We start from the raw sequence: 24,123 nt of genomic DNA, 5'->3' as shown, positions 1-24,123 counted from the left end.
AATGTGGAGATTTTCAGACGCAGATGAATCAAGGGTTGGCAAAGGACTTAAATGGTGTAGTAAAAGAAATCAGTTGTCATATGATTTCAGCAGCCATGAAAAGCCATGGCAGAGTAGTAAAACCCCAAACAATACACCGTGTAATGGAGGTTCTAACTGAACAAATAGGTTTTATTTTACCTCATTGCTTGATTATTGCTAAATGTGCCTTAGGCTGGATGTCCCCATATCTAGCTGGGTCTGTGGGATTTTGTGCTTAGCGTGGATCACAAGACCGTCACTGTATCTGTTCAGCCTGAACTCCTGTCTCCGGCCTCTCCCACTTCTCCGTACTGTCCCCATGTCACAACTCCTGGGGCCGGCAATCGCGGCATCACGTTTCTGCAGCACTTGCGGTGAGCGTATGGACCGTACCCCGTGGTAGAGGGACGCCAGGTCAGACTCCCCTCATGCTCAACTGCTCATCAGTCAAAATGAGCAGAGAGAGTTGGTGGAGGGTATGGCATCAGCCCCAGATAGGTTCCCCATCACCCCGACCCAAAGTGCAGTACATAACACTGCCAAGAGCCCATCCATCTTGCCCGTATGGTGCTTCTGCTGCTGCTGCTGCTGAGATGGATTTGCCGTCATACATTCAATATGATGTCAGTACCAAGGCATCCCCTTTAAACACAAACTCACTTCGTCTTTGTTGGAAGAAGGAGGACCGTTGGAAAAGGTCTTCTTCAGCTTGGCTTCTCCACTCGCAGTGTGAAATTTAAATCAGATTTGTGTTGAATTAAGCCACCTTTCCCCTCAGGGTTCTATTTAAGTCCTGGAGACCAAAAGGTCATAGCTCCAAGAATAGGGCTGTCAGTTAGCAACAGCCTGTTTGCTGGATTCCTTTGATGGAGGTCGCCTCTTCCACTGCTTTACTATACATGTCTGCTCCTGATGGCATCTCTTTTAATTATCTCCCCGACACACTAGCTGGTCCCCTCAGATAAGCTTCAGTATTATATTACTGGGAGCATGTGTCTCATCTACTGTCTCTTCAATCTGCAGCCACTCTTGCATTGCGTCCAATTACTGTGGTGTTTACTTTCAACCCCCAACCATTATCATATTTTCACCATTCACGCTTACTACCTGCGCTGACTCAGAATGCTTTTATTGTTCATCAGATCAGTGTCTGCTTACCAGTAATGAAAAATATTTAACAGTAGCACACAGGAGCTGTGTCCTGCAACCTTAATCATTGCTTTGCTAAGTTTAAGAATATGCCAGATGAAATCATTTCTTTTAATCACATGCAGTATTATCGTCCGGGCACAAGGAATAAAGCACAAAAAAGCAGAATCTCGGTTATGTCTGTGACAGCCCTGCCGTGGACGTATATTGTCACAGATAAAGTTACATAATGAATATTTCATGGCCAGTTGAACAGATCCACGTGAGAGCCCCCTTTTCTGGGACCATAGGCTATTGCAAAGTCCTGACCACTGAGCGTTCAGCCATCCTCTTTTTCTTCAGACAGAATTAACTATATTAAACCATACTGCAGGGCAGCATATGGACAAAGAAGAGCACTACCCTTTTCTTGAGAGAGCTGCTGGAAACACAACAGATTTCAATGCCTTGCTCTCACGCTGCTGTAGCTCTCTGAATATTCCTCCTCATAGCCTCTCCTCATATCCCTCCCACCACATTCCCTCCCTCCCTCCCTCCCTCTCTCACTCTCTCTCCTCCCATCTCTTGCCTGTGTGCACCGTGCCGCTTTACACTGAGCACAAGGCATACAGATGTAAGTTTAATCCAGGCAATGGTCAGAGCTGAGAAGTGAATGTGAGGTTGCCCTTTTGCTAACATGCAGTAGTATTCACTAGAATATTCAGCAGCCAGCGCAACTGTCACGGCGGATTCAGAAGGGGAGATGAACACCTCCTGGAACTGTGTATTCGTGTTTTATTCTCTCCATTTCTTTGTGTGGATCTATGCGTTTCCACTCTTAAAGCTTGGCAGCAAGAGGTGTTATCTCTAGCACCAAGCTCCGCTTTGAAAGGAAATTGCAAGACTCTAAATCTGCCTGTCAGCCTCTGATGAGCCTCTGATCAAATGATAAAGCAAGAGGAGGACACCCGGATGAGTCAAGGAAAAACTTGCAGAGAGGAATTCATTAAAGCGCTGATTTTTTTGGACTTTGGTTTTTAGAAGATTTAGATTTTTCTGTTATTTATAGCTTTGTACTGGACCTGCGTTTTATGTACCTGAAGTCTGCAGTGATTGCACATTTTCTCACACCAGCTGAGGCACAGATGCTGTAATGTGCTTGGATTTGGATTTCCTTTGAGAGGATTTTGTTTTCACATGATCTGCGATACTTCACCGCTTCATTACATTCTGATCTGCACTCCCACCCTTCTGCAACTCTTTTTTTACTCAGCATTGTGAGCTGGTCGGTCACTTAAGCAACTGGGCAGTGATTTCTTGTAGAGGCACAGTGTGTGCTACATTCACAGCAGTTGCATCCTACAAACTGAACTGCAGCTTTCCACCTCTGGGAGTTTGACCTACCTGATTTAGCCAGTGGAGGTTTAATTAAGTGTATCTACAATTGGGACAGCCGGCCAAAAGCCAGGATGCAGGTGTCATTAGTGTGCACGGACCATCGTGGGGGTGTGAGCCGCAACACGGAGGATCGGCTAAACCGACAGAATGCCAACAGCCCCAACACAGGCACCCGCAGCAAGTTCAGAGCAGTGGCGATGGTGGCTCGCAGCCTGGGACAACTCTCTGTTCAGAGTGTGCCTTCCTCCAGCGAGCAAAGCATGAAGACTGGCATGAAGTATAGGTAGGGCATGTCTGAAGTGTTCACTGGTCGCTGTAAGTTTTGCCCATAAAATTTCTGACTCACAGTGAAATGAAAGATTTGAGTGGATCGTAAAATACAGGATTTATCTCCCCCTGCTGAAGTAGATTTAGAATGATAACTATCAAATTCTTTGGCTCAGGCTACAGCACATGACGGTGACGGACCATTTTTCACTATTTGCCATTTCGTTGCCAGTTTTCATTCCTCCCACTGTCCGTTCAGAACTGCCAAACCCCACCAGTTTAAGATCGATGACAGTTACCAGTTACCAGAGGTGCTTCACTGTGACAGTCACTAATCAGTTATCCTCTCCAAACTTTTATTTGCCTGTAGTTTTTTTATGGATTGAGCCTCAAAAACTGCAAGATCTCAGAAGGAAAAATGAGCAAATTATAATATATATGGATGTTAGTGGTAAAGCTAAGTGGTTGGCATGTAATTTAAATTAAGTTGGTGGCCACTGACGTCTAATCCGATTTGTGCAGGAGTTACAAAGTACAATAAGCTGCCTTTGTTCAGATTTAAAGGGGAAACTAATTAGTATTTTCCCAGATTAGCCTCCCAAGTGCAGAAATACAGTTATCATAAAACACCATTTTTGTGTTTGTCTGCCTTATACTGATGCCGCAGTTTTAAATTTCTTATAAAATGGGTTTCTATTAATTATTATCACTGCAGAGTCTTTTGTTCAACTTCGAAACAGATTCAAATCAGATATACTTCCAATCACTGAGTCAGAGCTTCATAAAGTGGCTGTCACTGTTAGAATACCCCTTTCTGTCATATTAAGGAGTGTCCCTGACGTGCCGTGAAAACAAACACTTTGCATAATTATTGCTTTTGCCCACAACATTGTATGTTGACATGATGCTGCATTGAATATTCATGCCACCCCTTCAGTCAGTTGATTACTGATTACTGCGCTATTGTAGTATTTACAGTTCTGGTGCTTTCATTCTGACATTGTGGATGAAAAGGTTAGTTATTTATGGGATTTTTTTAGCCTGTGTGTCTGTGGAAACCCTGAGGGACATGAAGACAAATGATCTACCATACCCCATATTTAACATTTAGGCAAAGGTTTACTTTCAGAAAAGCATGCCAGTGTCTTCTATTTGTGTGGTAAAATATTCAGATTATTCCATCTTTGACACCAGGGCTGAAAAGGGAGCAGCTTATGAAGTGGAGTATGTTTTAATGCATATTGAAGCACTGAGCGGAGAGGAGCAAATGACAAATTTAACAGCAGAGGAGGAACACAAAATCTGTAGGCTGTGTTGGTGAGAAAATGAGTTCACATTACTTTTCAGTGTGGTGAGGTACAGTACATTATGATCTGCAGCACGCTGGCTGTTAATACAGTGTATCTGCTTCGTATCGCAGAGTTCATTCAGCCTTTAAAATGACTTAAAACCACAAGCTTTCACCAAAGACCTGCATCCATACGCTGTAGCACAGCTGTAAACATCGCAAGATACATATTTCCTGCTTGTGTTTGTTCATACTCTGTTCTAAATAGCAGCTTATTATGATGATTTATACAAATATTGATCAATACTGTGGTCGTCTTCCATGTTTTAAGCATTGATTTGAGTAGCAAAGTGTTAGCGTTTGTTTTTTTTGTGTGTGTTTTGCTAAAAGGTGTTTTCTGATTGAAAATTAATATGATTGAACACCCTTGAGTACAAAGTAATATTAGATATGAAACCGCAGAAGAAATCACACAATATAGAGGCTAACAAAGAGCCGCCATTAAAGGCTTGTAAAATTTCTGATAGAAGTGTTAATATCTAAATAAATTGTTTATCTCCTCAAATAATGTTTTTCATGCCACAAATCTTAAGAAGAAAAGTCCAAGGTGATGCCCTCGAAGCAGAATCTGCTTTTGGGGTGAAAAATGACTGGTATGTTGATTGCTGACAGACAGATCGGGCGTTGATTTGTGGAAACGCATTACCCAGCCTCAGTACTATTGTCTGAGGGCACATTGCAATGCTTTGCATCTGATTCGCTGGCGGCTGCCTCGCCATGTTGGCACACTGTCATTATTGAGGCTAATGATATTGAATGAGTAAAGTCGTTTTCAGCTTGGGGGGCCAGCGGCTGTTTGTGTTCTTCGCTTCCGCTGTGTAGTCCAAAGCACATAAGGGGCTCTATGTTTGTGTGTCTGATGTAAACTGAAGGTAATGCAGGCCTAAATGCAGCATGAGGCTTAGGGATGCATGCGCCGGGGGTGCAACATATTGTTCTGTGGTTCTGAAGAGATGCGAATGAAAGGGAAGCAAGGCGAGAGAGGAAGAAAGGGAGAGTGCTAAGGTTAGTGCTGGTGTAGGCACCATGCCCAAGAGGAAGTACAGTAGGCTGGAGTGATCTGTGCTCATGTCACTGTGTATCTTTCAAACATGCCTCTCGGAGTTGAAGCTCGCAAGCCATTTAACGTGGCCATGCGTTTCTCCTTTCATCCCAGAGCACGAGATTGTTTCTTTGTTAAACTCCGTTTTTCATCTTCCAGCTTGACAGCTGTAGACGTTATTTTATTCTATATACAAATTCAGAACTGTTCCCCAAAAGAATACAGTCTGGGCTTATCCACCCAACAAAACTTTCCATGATTATCCACGCTGCAGAATAGCAGTGTGAAATTCAGATCAGCTTCATTTGCATACAGTCCTCTTGGTTCCCTTGAATGGCAGCCTTGAGCTTGAATCAAGACTGTCAGTCTACATCTATTGGCAAGGCTGCAGGTTATGAAATGACCCCCCCCACAAGGCCAATGAAACCTGGCATGAACATCTTTTCAAGGTATGGAGAGATTGCGGCAGCTTTAGTGGGCCTCCTCACCAAAGACTGAGCCGTTCTGTAATGTGACACTGGGCCTGCATGACATGACTGGTTAAAATCATCAGGCTTGACTGTGAGCCTGCACCTCCTCCAAGGAATGATTAAATGGCTTCAGTCAGGACTGAATTAATGATGCACACAAAATGGCTTATGATTATGTAAAGTAGTCTTGCGCAGGGAATGGAAGAATATCTGGGAGATTGGGAAGGCAATGCAGGTGGGGCGTCAATCCCATAAAGCCCCTGCTTTTCACAGTCCAGTTATCAGCTCCTCTCTCAAACAGCCAAACCCAGTAAGGGTCTTGAGGGAATGGCTCAGTTTTACAAAAGCCAGGTTTATTTGCTTAGGCGTAGCAAATAAACTGCTGCGAAGTGATTCTGAGGCGAATAAGTTTGAATACGTATCACTTTTCATTTGGACTGCCATTTTTGTGCTTTGTGCACACTCAGTGTAAGAGCTCACTATAAAATGCTGAGGATAACATTTGTGCTTCAGGAGGGTTTTTTTTTGTTTGGTCAGAGTATTGTTCTTTTTCACAGTGTGTATCAGTTCCAAAATACTTCTGCTGTGTTGCACTCAGTATCTTTTACTGCAGTGGCCATGTAAATCAGAGCTGACTCACCTCCCATCCTGGTGAAAATCTACAAGTAAACTCGCCACAGTCCAGGCTGTCAGTAGGATTCCTCACATCTCTGGAGGTCCACTTTTGGTTGTAAAGTTGACAGTGAGTCACAGCCACAGTAAATAGCTACTGGCAGTGTTGTGTAAGCGGATGGCATTTAAGTCCCACCACAGTGTTGTGTGAAGTTGTGATGTATCATAATCAAAGACGGAGATAAGACGCTACTTTGAAAAGCCCGTCCCACCAGTTCTGTTTTCATTTGGTGCACCTTGCAGTTACTTGAAGTAACAGATGGCAGAATTTCTGAAGACAGATATGGGAGGAGAACGACAAAGATGTACACTCAACATGTACACACCAATCATCAGCATACAGGTTTCATGCATCCTTATTGTATTATTAGCTGTATTTACATCAAGAAAATTGAATTGGGGGTATATTTCTGTCATCGCCATCCTTTAAAAAATTTTTTTCAGAGAGATAAAACTGAGCATCATCTATCCAGTATTTTGTTACACACATGCAAAAGCAAGTATCGCTCAGGCTTGGGTGACAAAAGCTGTGGGTGTGAGATTTGGGGCGTCGTGAGTGTGGGTGCATGCTGGGACGTTTTCCTGCATTCTGAGGGCTCTTCATCAGGGAGCCAGCTTTCCACAGCCTGTGCTCCCTGTTGAAATATGAATCATAAATAGACCGTGGACATTGAACAGAACACATACACACAGCACTACACTTTGGCCACTCTGATGTAAATATTAAGACTCATCCACAGCGCAGGTTTCAGGACACATTCACCATCTTAAGGTACCATCTTAAATGCACACAGAACATTCGCCATCTGTTTGCTCTGGGCATGTAGAGGGAATTGCCAAACGGTGGAACGGTTCATTTATTGATGTAGCCTTGTGTTTCACTACCGTACATGTACTGAGGATTTGTCTGTCTTGGTGCATAAGAAAGCGAGTGAGTTGGGCGGGTTTGTTGTGGAATATTTTGCCTATGTGTCTATAAGCATGTCTGCATGTGCGAGACTCACATGTGCTATGTTGAAGGAGAAAATGAAGACAGCTGTTCTTTCTTTGCCTCGCTGATAGAGTTTAATTAGAGTCTTTGCGTGTGTGCGTGTGTGTTAGCACCACTCATCTCTCTCTACATGTTATTTTCTGAAATGCTCTAGAAATAGCCTGGATTTATTAATTCTGCCGTACACTGCCAAGAAGAGGCAGAAGTCCTTTATACACGCAGTATCTGCACTGTAGTTAGTCTATATTGTTTCATAATGTGTGTGTGAGCATGAATTAGGGCTGAACAGTAGGCAACAAAAAGCAGTTTACTTCAAAAAGTGTTTTATTTACCACTTTCATATGCAGCATAGCAACAATGTTGCTGGAATGAAAGACTGACTGACATGTGATGTGCATTGTTTTTTTGAAATATGACTCACAAGTCATGCAGTCTCTAGAAGTGCATGATATATATATATCGAATGGGCACCCAAGCATCATGATAGCATCGAATCGGTAGAGAAAGGGTCCAACAATCATGTGTTGGACCCAGTTAAAATACAGATTTAGTCCAAAATTCAGCATATATGTGCTCAAGCTGCCACACTCGACTGTTATTCTGCTTACAGTAAGGAGGTAAGCTTTGGTGCATAAATGAGCACTGACTCAACAGTCTTATTTTGACAATTAAATTTGTGTGCAGCTTTTCTTTCTGCATGAGAAGCATTTGAACTGCATGTTACGTAATGTGTGAGGCACTGATTGAGGACAAATTGCAGCACAAATAGAAGTGAGGCTACACTGTAGCGGGAGGCCAGAGCTTCGTCTTATTTCAGAAAGTGGTGGAGCACAGGTCAGCAGTGAAAAATCCCATCTACCCCACAGCATCGTGCTTAGTCATTCGTAGTATGAATATTTAACCTTAACATTTCTTTAATTAGGCAGATGGCACCAGTTTGCTTTTAAACATTTACAGCTCCCAATGCAATCCCATTTTTGTTTGCAAGATGGTCTACTGATACTGTGTAAGCTTGTTATTAGACTTTGGGCCTTTTATGTAAACCTCTTAGCTTATTTGTGATTAGGGCTGCAACTATGGCTGTCACACTCATGAAACCTGCCCTTATAAAGCAGGAAATATGGTCTCATATGAGCTGAAACAAAAGAACCTGTCCAGCAACAGTCAGGTCTGGACAGCCTAGTTATTCCTGACATTAGAACATCGGGTGAACAGTCTATTTTTGCCTCAACCAGCTGATGGAAACACACATAATTCACTTTGTATTTGTTGTAGCATTTTTTACATTAGCCAGCGTCCACATGCAGCACACATTTTATTCTACTTTACAGAAAAACAGCAAATGAAAATGCAAAGCAATGTGCATTTCCAACCACCATTATTATGTGAGTATGGGAAGTTAAGCGCCTCAAGATAAATGGCTGGTGGTGCTAATTATCCACTCAGGTGCCATTAAACCATAGCAGAAGAAGAAGAAGGGGCCACAGCAAGAGCACATCATTAAAAGAGGACCAGTCAAACCGTGATGGAATAGTGATGGAAATATGACATTTCTGTTAGTTTCATCCAGCTGGTAGCTGTCAGCTCAAGTGCTTGCAATCATATGATCATGTAAAACATGTGACACCCTAGCTGCAACAAACAGTTACTTTCATTAGTGATTAATCTTTGTTGAAAGTGCCTGAATATTGTGAAAAATGTCTGTCACAATTCCCAAAGCCCAGCATAACCCCTTCAGGCTTCTTATTTTGTCTGATCAACAGTCCAAAACCCAAAGATACTCAGTTTACAATCATAGAAAACTAAGGAAAATCGGAAAATATTCTCATTTAAGAAGCTGGAGCCTGAGAACCTGGGCATTTTGAAGTGTCAGTGAATGTACTCTATCAGTGTCCTTTGGCAATGATGTTCAGTTTAAAGGCATGTGAGGATGGTGGAGCACAGCTGAGTGTGACATTACAGTATAAGCCTTGGAATCCCCCCACAGGCTCTAATAAGTTTCTCCATCATTCTTCTTCAGCATATAGCAGAAGATTTTCCATCCCTGTGGGCACTGGCAGATTTATCCCCAGACAAGAGCCTCTGAAAACGCCCGAGTTAGAAGAAAAACAAATTCAGCCACAGGAAAACCCTCTGAGCCCACAATCTGTTAATGCCTCAGTATAAAAAAAAATGCATAAATAAATAAATAAACAGCCATTGACAACAGTTTTAAAGTGCTTCAGTGCCAGTGGCTCTGTTTCCGGCTGCGTGAATGAAGTTGATTTAGTCAAAATGAAATCACATTCAACATGTTCTCAGTCTGCTATCAGATATTACGCTGTAAGCAAATATACAAGTATACAGTGTATAACTGGACGTGTGTTCATTTAATGGCTTCCATGGGAGATAACAAATCTTTCAAGTCACACCCAGAGAAATGAAATGACCAGAGGGTCCCTCACAGTAAGAAGTTAACATCCTCACAACTGTAGAGCTTTGATGAAATATGCAGCCTGGAAGTAAAGGCATTGCATTTTTGACCAGTTGCAGACGTCTCCATCTCGGCTGTTGATGCCTCGGCAGTGGAAAATGTGCACAAGCCAGCGTGAACTCAGTCTCGGCTCAGTGCGGCTCTTCTATTTGGTCACAATCCACTTCAGTTTTGACAGGAGCATAATGGCAGCCTCACCTGACCCAAAAAGAAAATCATGGCTGACACTCAAAGGAGTATTTCCCAAAAAATAATTGTCCCTGATTGGCTCAGAGAAGAGTGTTTACATACATTCAGCTCTAATTAATGAGCTGAAGGTATGTAACTGAGTCATTTTTGCTGCCATACTTTCATCCAGCCTTTTGTGCATAACCCTGTACATACATTAAGTGGCTGATTCTCATGTTTGAGTGAGATCCCATCGTGAGATCTCTCATTTATTTTACGGCGCCTATACCAAAAACATGTAATGTATGAGCTTTGAAGGCCGAAAGATTGTTGAAAGTATTTGTAAGGATCAACAGTTTAGAGGGTCTTGGGTAGGGGTATATCCCTGTGTCGAGGTGTGAACCTAAAGGGGTAAATGAACATTTTCAGAAATATATGTTTATTAGTCTTGCTGAGAGATGAGAAGATCAGTAGCACTGTCCTATCTTACAGACAGCAGCCAGTTATCTTAGCTTAGCATGCGGACTGGAAACAGGTGGAAACAGACAAACTTTACAAAAAATCCACCTGCCAGTCCCTCTAAAAGTGTCTCTGTGAGGTTTCCAGTCAACCAGCAGAGACTCCAGGAAGTCATTAGCATGACTTCGTTACACTTTGAGACACCCTGAAAAATGCTTTTGTTTGTGTGCAGTTTAAATAAACTGAATATAACATATTAATTAGAGAGCTTTAGACGTGCTAGATGGGTGTTTGTATCTAATTTGGACAGAGCTAGACTAGCTGTTTCCTCCTGCATCCAGTCTTTATGCTGAGCTAAGCTAATCGTTTCCTGGCTCTGGCTTCATACCTCTTCATTCATTTCTCATCTAACTCTTGGCAAGAAAACGGAGCAGCCGTACTTCCCAGAAATGTCCAAATATTCTTCTAAAGCAATAATTGAATTCAGGGGGGAATAAAAGTCTTTATCCATTCACCTCCAGTCACAATTCACCCCCGCAAATCCATCTTGGGTTTTATTTGGAACAAGAGTTGAGTCTTTTTGTTTTGAGTTACTGAAAAAGGTCGTCCAGCTGGCAGCGAGTACGGTGCTGTAGGATGTGCACGATGGGCGCACAACCATTCATGTTTCATATCAATGAGGTGAACTGGATAAATAGGACAGGCGCGCTGTACACTTGTCAAAGTTCACAGGATACAGAGAAACAGATGATGGAGAAACTGTCATTTAGGGTCAACTATTCCTTTAATCTCTGTGTAAGCAGAGCAATGAGGCTCACCCTCTTTTCTTATTTCCTAGTCAGGACATTTTGAATCCAGTGTCTCAAGTCGCTCCCTCCCTCTCTCCCCTCCTTTAAGTGGAATGGATGTTACATAAACCTGAATGGAGGAGGAAGCCACCTGCAGCCGACACGAGCAAGTGGCATTCGGTGTGTGTGTTTTTCTGAGGTAGAAGTCACGGGTGTGGTAGTATTAATAGTGCTGCTCAGCGACCGTATCTCTCAACACGTTCCTCTTTACAGCTCTGTGACCTTGTTTCCTCATTCATCACCCTGTCCTGTCCTGTCCACGGACTTCACTTGGACTTTAAGCCCTCTCTCCCACTGCAGGCTCTGTTCCGCTAGTCCTTCCTGATGCTCTGCTCTCACACCTCACCAATGCTTAAGCAGTATATGTCAGTGTAGGAGCTGTTAATCTGGAAAGAATTGATGTAGATCTGCTCTTATGTTAACAATACCTCTCAATCCGCTCAGCAGTAGTTTTAAAACACACGTTTGACATTATGAACATTTACTTGATGCCCTGTTTAAGTTAGGATTTACAGTAAAGAGTGCAAACGTTGACTGAGCCCATCACCAGTTCGCATCCTGAGAATATGTTGAGAATTATTTGTGATGGCACAGCAGGCATGTCTGTAGCAGGTTGGTGTTTTCTGTCGTGCTGAATTAAACTGGCAGACTGGTTTTAGCAGCATTGAGTCGGTAGATTTAGATGACATAAAGCATGGTGATTAACCACTGCTTTGCATGAAGTTTCATCATGTAGGCTGACATTAATTTGCTTTAGTGTTTCAGGTGGTGCTGTCTTGATAGTTCGACTTCCAGCTCTGCTTTTTACTGAACAGGATAAAGGGACAGTTTGGGTGTGTGTTTGTCCTCCTTGTCTGAAGTGGTGGATGATTTGAACCAGTTGATTGTGGTGATAATCACCACGGCTTCGCTTCTATCGGTGTCCTGCTCAGTACCTCAGTACAGCCCAGTGTCGCACATCTTAAAGAAACGACTCATATCATTTTGCTGTTTTGAGGAATTAAAAAAAATTATATTGATTTGCCTGAAGGAGTTGCTGCTGTGTTCGTTTAAAGGTGCGTGTGTGTGTGTGTTTATGTGAGTCATAGGAAATGACACGTTTAAGATGTTGATAGATAGAAAATGTCTGGCTGCATCAACAGCTACAGCTTTTTTTCTTATTGCTTGTTTGGAAGTTATAAGAGTGAGATGTTCACTCTCACTTCACCTTAAACTCTGTTCATATGTGGTTTGTTAACCACAGGAGTGCGCAGCCACCTTTGTGTTGGTTATTCACTCGTGATCCATGCTATGTGCAGCATATCAAAGACGAGCATCTCTTGGTGGTTTATCTGTCCTTGAATGTTTGTTTTTGTTGCGTTGGTAATGTGTGTTTCACTGTTTCCTCGCCAAGGTGTAAGACATTGTACAAATACAATCTGGACATGCTTTATTGATCGGGTGACTCATCATTAAGTTTAGACAAGAATGTAGAGTTACAATGGCTCAGCCACACAAAGCACTGTCCATTAACATTAACAACAACGGTAATATTCACCTACTCACTTTTGTCCATGCACACTGTCTGCTACTGTGTTGATGTCAAACTACTACTTCATTCTTTTTTCTATTTCCTATTTTTCTTCTGGAGAAAACATCAACAACACAATCAACAACTCAGCAATCAATAATGAATGACGGACAGAAAATCTGAGGTGACCTCTGATATTTTCCTCCCTGATGTAGCCATCATGGCTGCCAAGGTCAGCAGCAGAGCTGAGTGATTGAATGAGACATGCAGGATTCGTTATGTCAAGCTAAAGTGTAATGCAACCTGTGCGTAAACAAGCCCCAAATAGACCCCCAAGCCACCCTTAATCAGATAAACCAACATACCAAAATGTAAACCCTTGGCTCGTCCACTTGGACTGGAGGCTGATGAGCTCAGAAGGCGGATGTTAATAGAAACGTCAGAGAAAGGTTGCCTAGTATTTCAAAGAGAACAGCTCTGCTGGACATGTGCTGTGATCTCTACATGTCCTGTCCACTGAATCTCATCCGGCTTTGTCCCTGCAGCTGCAGTGGTGTTGCTGTCCTGTACTGTACCTGTCTCCTACATTATTGAGGAGGGTCTGAGAGCGATGACTTTACTGTTGTGGTTCATGTCCGCTGAGGCTCAGCGGGAACCTGACCCCTGCCTGCTTACAGGTCCTAGCAGAGGGTCATTGCAGCAATGCACAATGCAGTATTCAAGGCCAGTCTAGTAAAATATTGAACACAACAATATGCTGACAAAAGGACATCCTTACACTGAGAACAATGGCAAGGACAGAGCTATGTTCTCTGATATCCTTGTTGCTTATTTTTAGTTTGGGGAAGTGCTTAAATGCACTGGTACTGTATGCGCAGTAGTCATGGTTAAAGCATGCTTATGCAACACTCACACAGTAAGCTTCGCTTTGTGATAAGCCCTAACACACACGCCTGAAAAGGGTGCAACTCCAGAAGCATGTGTATACAGTTGCTGCTACTTTATCTAATTAGACGGGTTTACTATGCATCCTGTTTGCTGAACATACTTGTGCACCATGTATTAACGTATGTAGCAACACACAATCGTTTAATCACATTAGGTGTTCAAATCTGGAATAATGCGAGACTTGAAACGGACTGGATGCTGAATGTACAGTAGCACCACACACACACACACACACACACACACACACACACACACACACACACACACACACACACACACACACACACACACACACACACACAACAGCCTTTAGAGGCAAACTCGACTAAAGCAAGATGAGACGAAGCAGAATTTGGAGCGAAGACGATATTTCGCACTGTCATTAAACAAATGTCCCAGTCTGTCATTAAAAACATGCTCCACTAACAATTTTGGTCGGCAAGCTGCTTTTGATTTCTGTTATCTCTGTTCGTGACGCCGAGTAGCAGCCCCCCCGAGGGGATATTTTACTCATGCAATTAAGAGGCAGTTAATTGTAGATCAGCTCCAGTGGTTTGCCAGAGGGGACTTGTGCTAACCTTGTCGCCGTGGTGCACCGTAAGGTCACGTGGTCCAGCTACATTCTCATACCGCTCTGTCTTCTCCCTCACGACTGCCTGTGTTTGCTTATAAGTCAGTGGGCTCCTATACATGATATCATCAGGCTCTCGCATTCAAACTGTAACACGATTACAGACCTCACTGACCAAATAAGATCTTTTTAATGAGGCTGCCCGTAGAAAATAAGTTTGACTGAAATATCTTACTTGTAAAATACATAAACTAAGTCTGATTTTGTTAGTTTTTAGTATCACTCCATCGCAGTGAAACCTCCGACTCGGGAAGCGGTTGATTTTCTGTAAAATATGGTGAGTTAGAAAAGACGGAATAGAAGTGAATGGAGAGAGAGAGAGACTCTGCAGGCATCCATGGTGGTTCAGTGAAGTAAAAGAGTGGAACTAATGATGCTGGACGATGTAGTGAACAAGTAACTGGATTAAATCTTCTCTGTGGATCCACTCTTCCAGCTCTGTATATGGAGATACATCAAAAAGAAAGTAAAAAGCATTTGAAAGCTGTTCTTTTTTTTTCTTTTTGTTTCACTACAACACAGTTGTAGCCCACTTAGCCTACTTAGAGGCGATGTGATAGTGCTGCGATTTCCATATTTATTTTAAACGGTTTAGTCAATGTTTTTGGACTTGGTGTTCAGACCACGTTGAAAGAGATGTTTTGTTAGTCACCACAGCAATTCAGCGGTCTTATCATGGCTTCACAAAACACCCACACACACACACACACACACACACAGTCCCACTCACGCATGCAGTCACAAGCGCAGTCATATAACACGCACATCTGCACACACACACACACATCGCACACCTTTCTTCTGTCTCCCTCTCTAGTCCTTTTCACTGTATTTCTATACAGGCAATCTTATAAAAATAAATTAGATATCCTCCCACACGCTCACTTTGACTCCTGCACATGTTACATCATCTCTGGTGCCACATTTCTTTTATCTCTTTACACTTCCAGTCCATCTCTTGAAGGACGCTGACCACAAGTAGCACACTTCATTTTGTATGTGTAATAATTTCTTAGACCTGCGATAGCTGAAGAAAAAGAGCTATTGAGGTCTGAAGGCACATGGCTGAATATAAAGATATAACAGCAACCAGATCAGTTATTTCAGTGCCTATAGCACGATATTGCATTTTAAACAGGAACCACAGACGTCATAGAAACGTTTAAAAGCTTGCACAAAAGAATCAAAGACCCAAGCAAAGCTGTGATTGTCAGCAGAGGGGTCTGTCCGGGCTGTGATAGGCTCAGAGACGCCAGCTTTAGGAGCAAGTTGTTGTGAGTAGTCGAGCTTCCAGCGCTGCTGTAGGGGATTTCAGTCAGATGGCGGCTGAGGGATCCTGGTGTGCTGCGAGAAATTTCAGTGGATGTCATGGTGGGCCTGCTTAAGACCCACTTCCTCTCTTTGACTTTCCCCTGACATTTCACTGCACACGCACACAGATTCTCATTGTCAGCACACATGTTACTGTCCTTCCTTTACCCGTCCCATCCACATGTGTCAGCGCTGCCATAGATGCACACTGGCTTCAAATCCAGACAAAGCCCTGTTCTTCTCAGCTTCTGTGACTCTAAGCCTCCACTGCAGGAAGAACCTGAGGAGCAGAGTTTTTTCTCATGACAGACAAGTTATGGGGTTGTTTATTTATTTATTTGTCAGTCAAAGTTAAAAATGAGGCCTGCTCGTAACCACCACTGCAGTGCAAAAAATCACAAATCACTGCCACCTCAGTGATGCATTAATGTTAATGTAATTCTCTCTGTTTTGACAGAAACCTTGGGAAGTCGGGCCTGCGGGTGTCCTGCCTCGGATTAGGTAAGAGCCTCTTGGATCATGAGACACATAAAGAAGTTTGCTGCACCCCCAAGACTTTGTATAACAGATTGGCGAGGGGAACTCATAACCTCCTTTATTCATTTCATTCAAAGCTCTATTTCAGACTCTGGGTCCAGATGAAAGACGGGACATTACAAAGAATAAAGTACACCCAAAAGCACGATAAAAGATCAAGGTTTAAAAGAGAAAAAAAAATCTCTTATCTTTCAATGGAGAGAACAGAGTGTGAAAATATGAATTTCAGTGACTCTGCAGAAGTTATAAAATCCCTCAAATATGTGATCCAAAAATCACTGCCTGTGCAGTACATCTTGTGCAGAACATGTAGTGCTTGCTCATCTGTGTGCACATATGTGTTTATGTACTTAAACCCTGAGCCCGCCTTCCCTGTCATCCTCCATAGGAACATGGGTGACGTTCGGCGGACAGATAACGGATGAGGTGAGAGCAGATGGATTCTGACGTCTTCCATCGGTCAAAGCTTGGGAATGGAAACCCTCCATATGATCTGGCATATCCCGTATTGCTCAACGAGCCTATTTTTACTGATAGTGAAAATATACTGCTAGAGGGAGTCAACAGCCAGAGAATAAACACATGCTATAGGAAGACAGAGCCTTCTTTAGTCCAGTGAGGGAAGTTTAATAATTGAAAAGTCCTCACACCTCACATGACTCTCGCCCCGTCCTCTCCCCTCTTGGTTCCTTCCCCCCTGCTCTCTCAACAGATGGCAGAGCAGCTGATGACTCTGGCCTATGAAAACGGCATCAATCTGTTTGACACAGCGGAGGTCTACGCTGCTGGAAAGTGAGTGTATCCTATGCCACAGGTCACTTAGCACTGACACCGAATATTACCAAGCTGCTCTGATGTGATTGATTATAGAAATACCAGGTAGCGATTATATCCTGGTCACATTTTTCTTGACAGTGTCAGGTGCAACAAGCAAATGTTCAGCGCATTAGACAGGATGTAAATACCACATTGCAACATCCAGACTCACGGTCAAACAGTCCCTCATACTTAAAGGGATCTGTTTACGCAAATCTGCCATGCAAATAGTTCCAGTTTTTCAGGCACAATGGCAGTAAACTCGATCCACAAACATCCCCCAGTTTCCAGTGGGACTGTTTTGTCAGCAGAAAGTAGTTCCAGTGATTTATTAACGCAATAGATTAACGTCCCTGTCCTTGATCTTTGACTTGACACCAGGGTCGTCCTCTTCATCATCACCTAGTCGTTGTTGCGGGTTCAGATATTCATAGTCTTAGTCTAAATTTACAGGACTGACGGTGATGATATTTTTAACCTCATGTAGCAGCCTTGTAGTGTCCTATCTGCCTTGTGTAGTGATGGTTTAACTTCCACCCTGGATTAATCTGGCTTTGTGGTAACTTGGGTGCTTTGAAATAATCTAAGGGATTATCCATTGCAAACAGTATCTCTGATTAACCGCACCAAGTCCTTTTTTTTTTTTAAATCCTGCCAAGGAAATTCTAGTATTGCTATTATGTTTGGGGAGAATGCCTGTAAGAGAAAATGAAGAGAAAACAAAAAGACCAGAAACATGCAGAAGGTCCCAGCGGTTCTCCTCATTTCTCTTCTAATGCCTCAGCAGCTGTTGTCTAAACGTCATCACCGCATGCTTCATTGTTTGGCAGAGCTATCTACAATCTGCTGTCTAAGCCTCGTTTTTAGGATGTGGCCCGAAAGATTTGATCTTTGACACGTGTCACTCGGATCACTGTGCTACCAGAAAACAAACCACAGTTCAACAGAAAGGACAAATCTGCTGGGCACGTGCAAATGTTTGTGACAGCGTTTTCACACAGCTCAGTGTGTGTTGCACAGGTGCTAATCCTGACAGCTTAGAGGAGCTTATATTACACACATACACAGGAGAAGAACAAATCACGCACTTTGCACGTTAGAATGGATAAAGCTTTCATGAGAAGTACTCGGTTCTGTCTTACTGCGATTCCTTCGTCAGTCAGACTTGGGGAGCGTGAAGCGGAGTTGGTGTCTGTACAGTCAGGCTGCTGTAATGTTGGTTTCCCTGGACGGATAATCGAGGTGCGTAAGCTGTGCTCACGCTCCTCGCCTTGCTCACGCACAGCGCTTGGCAGTTGTTGGTTGTGTATTGGGCTTGTTTGTCCTGGCTTCGCCCGACAAAACAGAGACAGTCACAAAACAAACAGTCAACACAGAGAGATATTTAGATATCGATTGTGAATCTTAACTCGCGTATCCATCCCAACATGCAGGCTGCTGTTCCTCATACATTTCTGAATAAACAAACATGCTCCGCTCATCCCATGTAGCCGCTGTTATCAGCAAACACACATGGTGTCAAAGCAGTTAAAAGTATGCGGGTAATTGGCAGAACAGAGTTTTTCTCTTCATTTTCTTTCAGGCTTAGACGTTTTGCTCTCAATGCAGTAATTGCATGGTATTGTATGAAACCAGGAACAAATTGGATGTATAATTACAGAGAAATCTGAAAGTAATAAAATTGTATAAATCCATGAATAATGCAGAATTATGTCATTAACTTCTGCCGTAAGTCATAACATGGACTCAGCTATGGAATACAGACCCACAGTAATTAATGGATGGATGAATGAAGAAAGTCAACCTGCTCAAGGCGCACTGTGGCTTATGACCGGGCTCTCAAATTACTCCCGTTTCAGAAGGGCAACACACAGCGCACTGTGTGGGTGTTTGCCAACGACACACCCACATGTACGCACACTATTATGCACACAAACACACACATTTTTGCCCTCAGGGGAGTGTTTGAGTCTGCGTTGTTGAAAAAGGTGCGGGTCCAGCTGGCGGGGTCTGAAACAGCCAGCAGTAGTGCAGCAGCACCTACTGTACTCATGCTGCTTGTTGGATCAGCAGACTGTATCAGGAACACACACGTGCAAGTAGGAGGAAGAAACATTTGGTATGACAATGTTCTCTGGATAAAAAAGTCATTTCATTCATGTGTTTCTTTGCATTTTTATGCTTAACTCTTTACAGGCATACACAGTATATGCAGTACATATATAAAGCTGGGCAGTATGGCTGAAATCAATCTCTCTGCACCAGTAAGATCATCTGTCTGGTAACAGTATACAGCATGGCGCTGCTAAACATGTGAAGTATCACACAGAGAAGATAATTAAGAAAATTCATTATTAACGCATGTCGTCAGGGAGAAGAAGTAAAAAAAAAAAAAGAACAAGATAAAGTTGGAGATGAGATGAGTGTGAAATGTTTAAGTAAGTCAATATTTATAAAGCACTTTTCAAAGGAGTATAGTTTACAATAAAAGCTTTTTGCATTAAATATCAACAGGAAGAAAAGGGAGATGGATGACAACTGAGGTCACAGTGTTTCACTCTGGTTATCGGTTCATTTCAGCAGTATAACGACAACTAACATGATATTTCATTGTCAATTTCCGGATAATTTACTCCATTAATTGTGAAGTCTAGAAAATGTCAGAAAATGGTGAGAGGTGCCCATCAGAATTGGTTTTGTCTGACCAGCAATCCAAAACCCAAAGACCTTCAGTTTATAACCACAAAAGATGAAGAAAAGCAGAAAATCCTCACAGTTCAGAAGCTGAAACTAGTGAACATGCTTTAAAAATGTCTTAAGCATTTAGTCAATGATGAATATACTGATTATTACTTCTGTTTACCAACTATTCAATTAATCTTTTGTGGCATGACCATAATGATACAAATAAGTAATCAGCTTTAAACTAGACTTAAGACTGTAAGAATTAGACCTGGGCTGAAACATACCGTCATTTTCCTTTAACAAGGTTTCATTCAGTCACTGACATTTATGCAGACTGATCGTCTCTCAGTCTGCTCCTGTCCACAGCGACATGTCAGACTGTCTCGACACAGACAGACCAGCACCGGCAGCAGCACTAATGCCCTGTGTCACCGGTGGGATGAATAATGGTCCTTGTGGTTTTCAGCTCACGTTTGACTCTCGCTAACACCATCTATTTGAAATCTGCATTGATCAGAGCAGCTATCTTAATTCATCAGCGCGCCCGAAATGAATCCAGAACAGATCGCAGATGTTACTTTCTCACCTCTGAGGAGCAGAGATACAATTTTTGGGAAATTGCCGTTAAAAGGAGGTGTCTCATTATTTGTCAGAGGCAGAGCGCTGGAGAGACATCCTGCTGACAGGTTCCTGCCCAGCCCTAATGAGCCCCGTGTTGATCGTAATGTCACTCATTAGCACCCCTGTGGCTGCTAATGAGTGACATGGTGGTGTCTCCCCTGCACAGCTGGGCCCAGGCCCTGCTGACTCTGAACTGGCAGCTAATTCATACTCCAGCACTAAACAGGTGCTCTTTCCAGTGAAAGCTCTCTTATGCATTATACAGAACTTGTGCAGAGTTTGGTCTGCTTTCTTCAATTCAGGCCTTGAAATCATCCCTCAGACAGTCGAGTGTAGATGCTCTTATCGTTTTAAGACTTATCTTTTTTTAATCGTGCCTTCTCCCCGTCTGCTTCACAGGGCGGAGGTGGTGCTCGGGAACATCATAAAGAAGAAGGGATGGAGGTATGAGGCACTTTTTAAATGAGTTTGGTGGGTTTTAATTTCCGTCCCAGCCAGCCTCCCTAATCTCATATCATCTCCTTCCTCGCCCGTATTGGGAGGCTGTGTGTTGTGAACCGGAGCGGTAAGGTAGGGAGATGAAAGATTCATGCAGGCAGCCATGCCCACACCCTGCGTCCCTCCTCAAAGATGCTGAATAATGGATGAACTTCTAGTGCCTTGTCTTCTACTTTGTCGGCCTTGGATTGGCATTTGTATAGCTCCGTCAGGTTATACGCCTACAACACTCATTCACTGGCGCTGGCGAGCCCTGGCACAGTCACACTTATTGTGGGATGTGGGTGTGTGTGACATTGACAGAATAAGGCAGAAATGCATGATTACCCAAAGGATGTGTAGGAGTTTTTCACCCTAGATGTACATACATATAATATAAGGTTTGTGTAGCACTTAGAGCTCCAGTACACTCCTGTAATTCTCCGTGTTGCAGGTGTTGTAACAGATGTGTGTTCATTTTCCATTTTTCAGACGCTCAAGTCTGGTGATAACAACAAAGATCTTCTGGGGTGGAAAGTAAGTTTCATCTGGTTGCCTCAAAACGTGCGTGTCCACACGAGAAATGATCCTCCTGTTTAATTTTGCTCCACTTGTTTGATGCTCCTGTAACGGGATCGTGTGTCATCCAAACTGATCTGTTGTCAGGTACTTTCAATAAAGCCGAAGCATTTATTAGATATCATATTTCACGTGGGACATGTGATATTATATCCCCGTGGAGGGGCTGCTCCAGTCATATTTCAAGTAATTGTTTAGAACATGAAGTCTTTTTTTTTTTTTTTTTTTTTCAGAGCGGAGACTGAAAGAGGTTTATCCCGAAAACACATTATAGAAGGTAAGAAACAGCACTGCAGATTATTGGATTAAATACTGACACTGCAGCAACAAAATACTTCCTAATTAGTTGCTTTGGCTTTAGGGAGTCAAAGCTGCATTTTTTAATAATTGACACGCTCTCGGGGTTGTTGGATATTGGGTACAATAACCCTGTGAAAACAGACAGTTTGAGAAATTGGCAGTATGTATAAATTGGGTTTTTGTGAAGAACATAATAACGTAGCACAGCAGAGTTTCAGCTACCCCTGACTTCCTAACTGTGGTGCTTATTTCTAGGTTTAAAAGCCTCTCTAGAAAGACTGCAGTTAGACTACGTGGATGTGGTTTTTGCGAACAGGCCGGACCCGAACACACCTATGGAAGGTAGCTATTTTTCTCTCACCCTCTCACGCACTTTCCCTGTATTTTGTCATGTTGCACATAAAAAAAACGCACCTCTTTTCTGTCTCTATGACTACTGCAACACGAAGATTCAACTATACAAACCTCTTGTAACTGAAACATCTATTTTTAAATGCAGCATGTTGTCCCGGTGCTTCCACCTCCACAGTCAGAATGAGGATAGATTCTTATGCTGGAGACCTTTAAATGGCAGAGTGCTAACTGTGTGTGGGCTCAGTTGGCCCCACAGCGTGCATCTGCTACCGTGTCAGAGTTCCCCTTTGGGTCAGAGTTCGGTCAGAGGTCGCCTTCCTGCCTTCGGTTTGATGCTTCGCTGGCTGCGGCTCTCTCACTATACTTTAGTGTCCTGTTTGTCAGAAGTAGCTGGTGTTATCCGACCTAAGAGTCAAGGCGATTCTTTTGCCCATCTGCCCTTTAAAGATTGCACACAGTTCACATGGACATCTTTAAGTCTGTGTCTTCAAACCCGCAGCAGTTTGGCCATCTGCTGTGTTTTATTCTGGCAGTAGCTGAAGGGCAGTAGCTCGGGGTGAAGAGGAGCTGCTGTTCTGTCAGTTTACAGAGAAACCCTCTTAAGCCGAGCACCCACTAGATGATAGAAGGGCTGGCTCGGTTGTCAGAGAGACTTTCCAGACATCAGCAAGGTGGATAGATGGATGTATGGTGGACTATTGAGGGTCGACTCACCCCTGTTTTATTGCTCTCTGGTGCTCCCGATCTTGTCTGCGATCGCTCTCTAACACGAGCGATATTTTTGTCCGCGGTCGAACAAAACAAATCTTCACTAAAGACGGAAATTAAAGTCGGGTAATGTGAGATTATATTTGCCGTCACACACGGCCAGATATGGCTGCAAAATGAAATTCTATATCTGATGGCTTCACATAAAATACAGCAACGTGTTGACAGAATAACACAGGATTAATCTGTGTAACATTCAGTCAAGCCTGGTCAGCACATTAATGGGAAGAAGCTAATCCCGGATGTACTTTTCACATCATAGAACCAAACATGTATATTTCTTTAACCCTCTGTGCTTAAAATACATACTGCATAGTCCAGTTTGTCAACCTTGTGAGGACGCTTTGTGTATGATTAAACAGAGTTGAGCCGATGCAAATATGCCTGTCATCTCTTATTTATTTCACTGGGCTCCTTTTATGTTCTCTTGTAGCACACTGCAGATCAAAAACGACAGATTCTTGCGGATTTTTACATAAATGTCATTCAAGTGTGCCTTGTTATGAATAGATGTCACCCTCATCAGAACGAATCACTCACCGTTCTGATTAACATAATCAGCTTTTCCACTTCTCTCCTGAGCGGCCCAGTCCATTTGGATTGCAAATGATAATAAATACGTCTTTTATGATATAAAAGAACAAGCGGCTCAGATACGCATACAGTAGACATTGTCTGCTCGATGGAGCGGAACCGAGTCAAAAAGCCATAGAGAGAATACTGTTCTGTAAACACAACACGGCGACTCCAGCATTGACAGTGCTTATAACATTTTGGTGTATTTTGACTTGCAGAAACGGTTCGAGCAATGACCCATGTGATAAACCAGGGCATGGCCATGTACTGGGGAACATCCCGCTGGAGCCCGATGGAGATAATGGTGAGACTCGGTGTATCTGTGTGGACGACGGGGCAAATATTAAGTTTTTCCACCATCACAGAGATTTCAGTTTTATTTCTGACCTTGCTGTATCCTCCCTTCTCCCATTCTTGTTGTTTTTTATTCTACACATGTCGCACTGTACTGTACACGAGTCTCATCTTGCTGATTCCCATGTTTTCCTTTAGGAAGCGTACTCTGTGGCTCGACAGTTCAACCAGATTCCTCCCATCTGTGAGCAGGCTGAGTACCACATGTTCCAGAGGGAGAAGGTGGAGGTGCAGCTACCTGAGCTCTTCCATAAGATAGGTGAGCAGTGATTGGCCTGTGGCCCGAGGGGACAGTAAGGCCACAGAGGTTAGGTGATTGCAATATAGTCTGTGGCGTGACTGAGTCCTCTCTGACACCACTGCCATGTCAG

General features: G+C 43.0%; 1 protein-coding gene across 3 annotated transcripts in view; it reads left to right on the top strand.

Annotated features, from left to right (window-relative positions):
* kcnab2a (potassium voltage-gated channel subfamily A regulatory beta subunit 2a) overlaps positions 1–24,123 on the top strand; it is an 84,709-nt gene that overhangs the window by 51,650 nt on the left and 8,936 nt on the right. For 2 of the 3 annotated variants that reach the window (XM_070959336.1, XM_070959335.1), the window contains exons 4-12: positions 16,143–16,186; positions 16,611–16,648; positions 16,935–17,014; positions 20,744–20,788; positions 21,314–21,358; positions 21,634–21,677; positions 21,956–22,042; positions 23,617–23,702; positions 23,891–24,011. In XM_070959336.1, the coding sequence (XP_070815437.1) occupies positions 16,143–16,186; positions 16,611–16,648; positions 16,935–17,014; positions 20,744–20,788; positions 21,314–21,358; positions 21,634–21,677; positions 21,956–22,042; positions 23,617–23,702; positions 23,891–24,011 (590 nt within the window). Of the gene's footprint in view, positions 1–572; positions 2,831–16,142; positions 16,187–16,610; positions 16,649–16,934; positions 17,015–20,743; positions 20,789–21,313; positions 21,359–21,633; positions 21,678–21,955; positions 22,043–23,616; positions 23,703–23,890; positions 24,012–24,123 lie in introns of those variants that run through there. The other variant, XM_070959334.1, reaches the window with a different exon arrangement.

This window comes from Chaetodon trifascialis, chromosome 3 (genome assembly GCF_039877785.1).
Source record: "Chaetodon trifascialis isolate fChaTrf1 chromosome 3, fChaTrf1.hap1, whole genome shotgun sequence".
In the NCBI taxonomy this organism is placed as follows: Eukaryota; Metazoa; Chordata; class Actinopteri; order Chaetodontiformes; family Chaetodontidae; genus Chaetodon; species Chaetodon trifascialis.
Note: the sequence above shows the minus strand (reverse complement) of the source record. Positions and strands in the feature narration are given on the sequence as shown.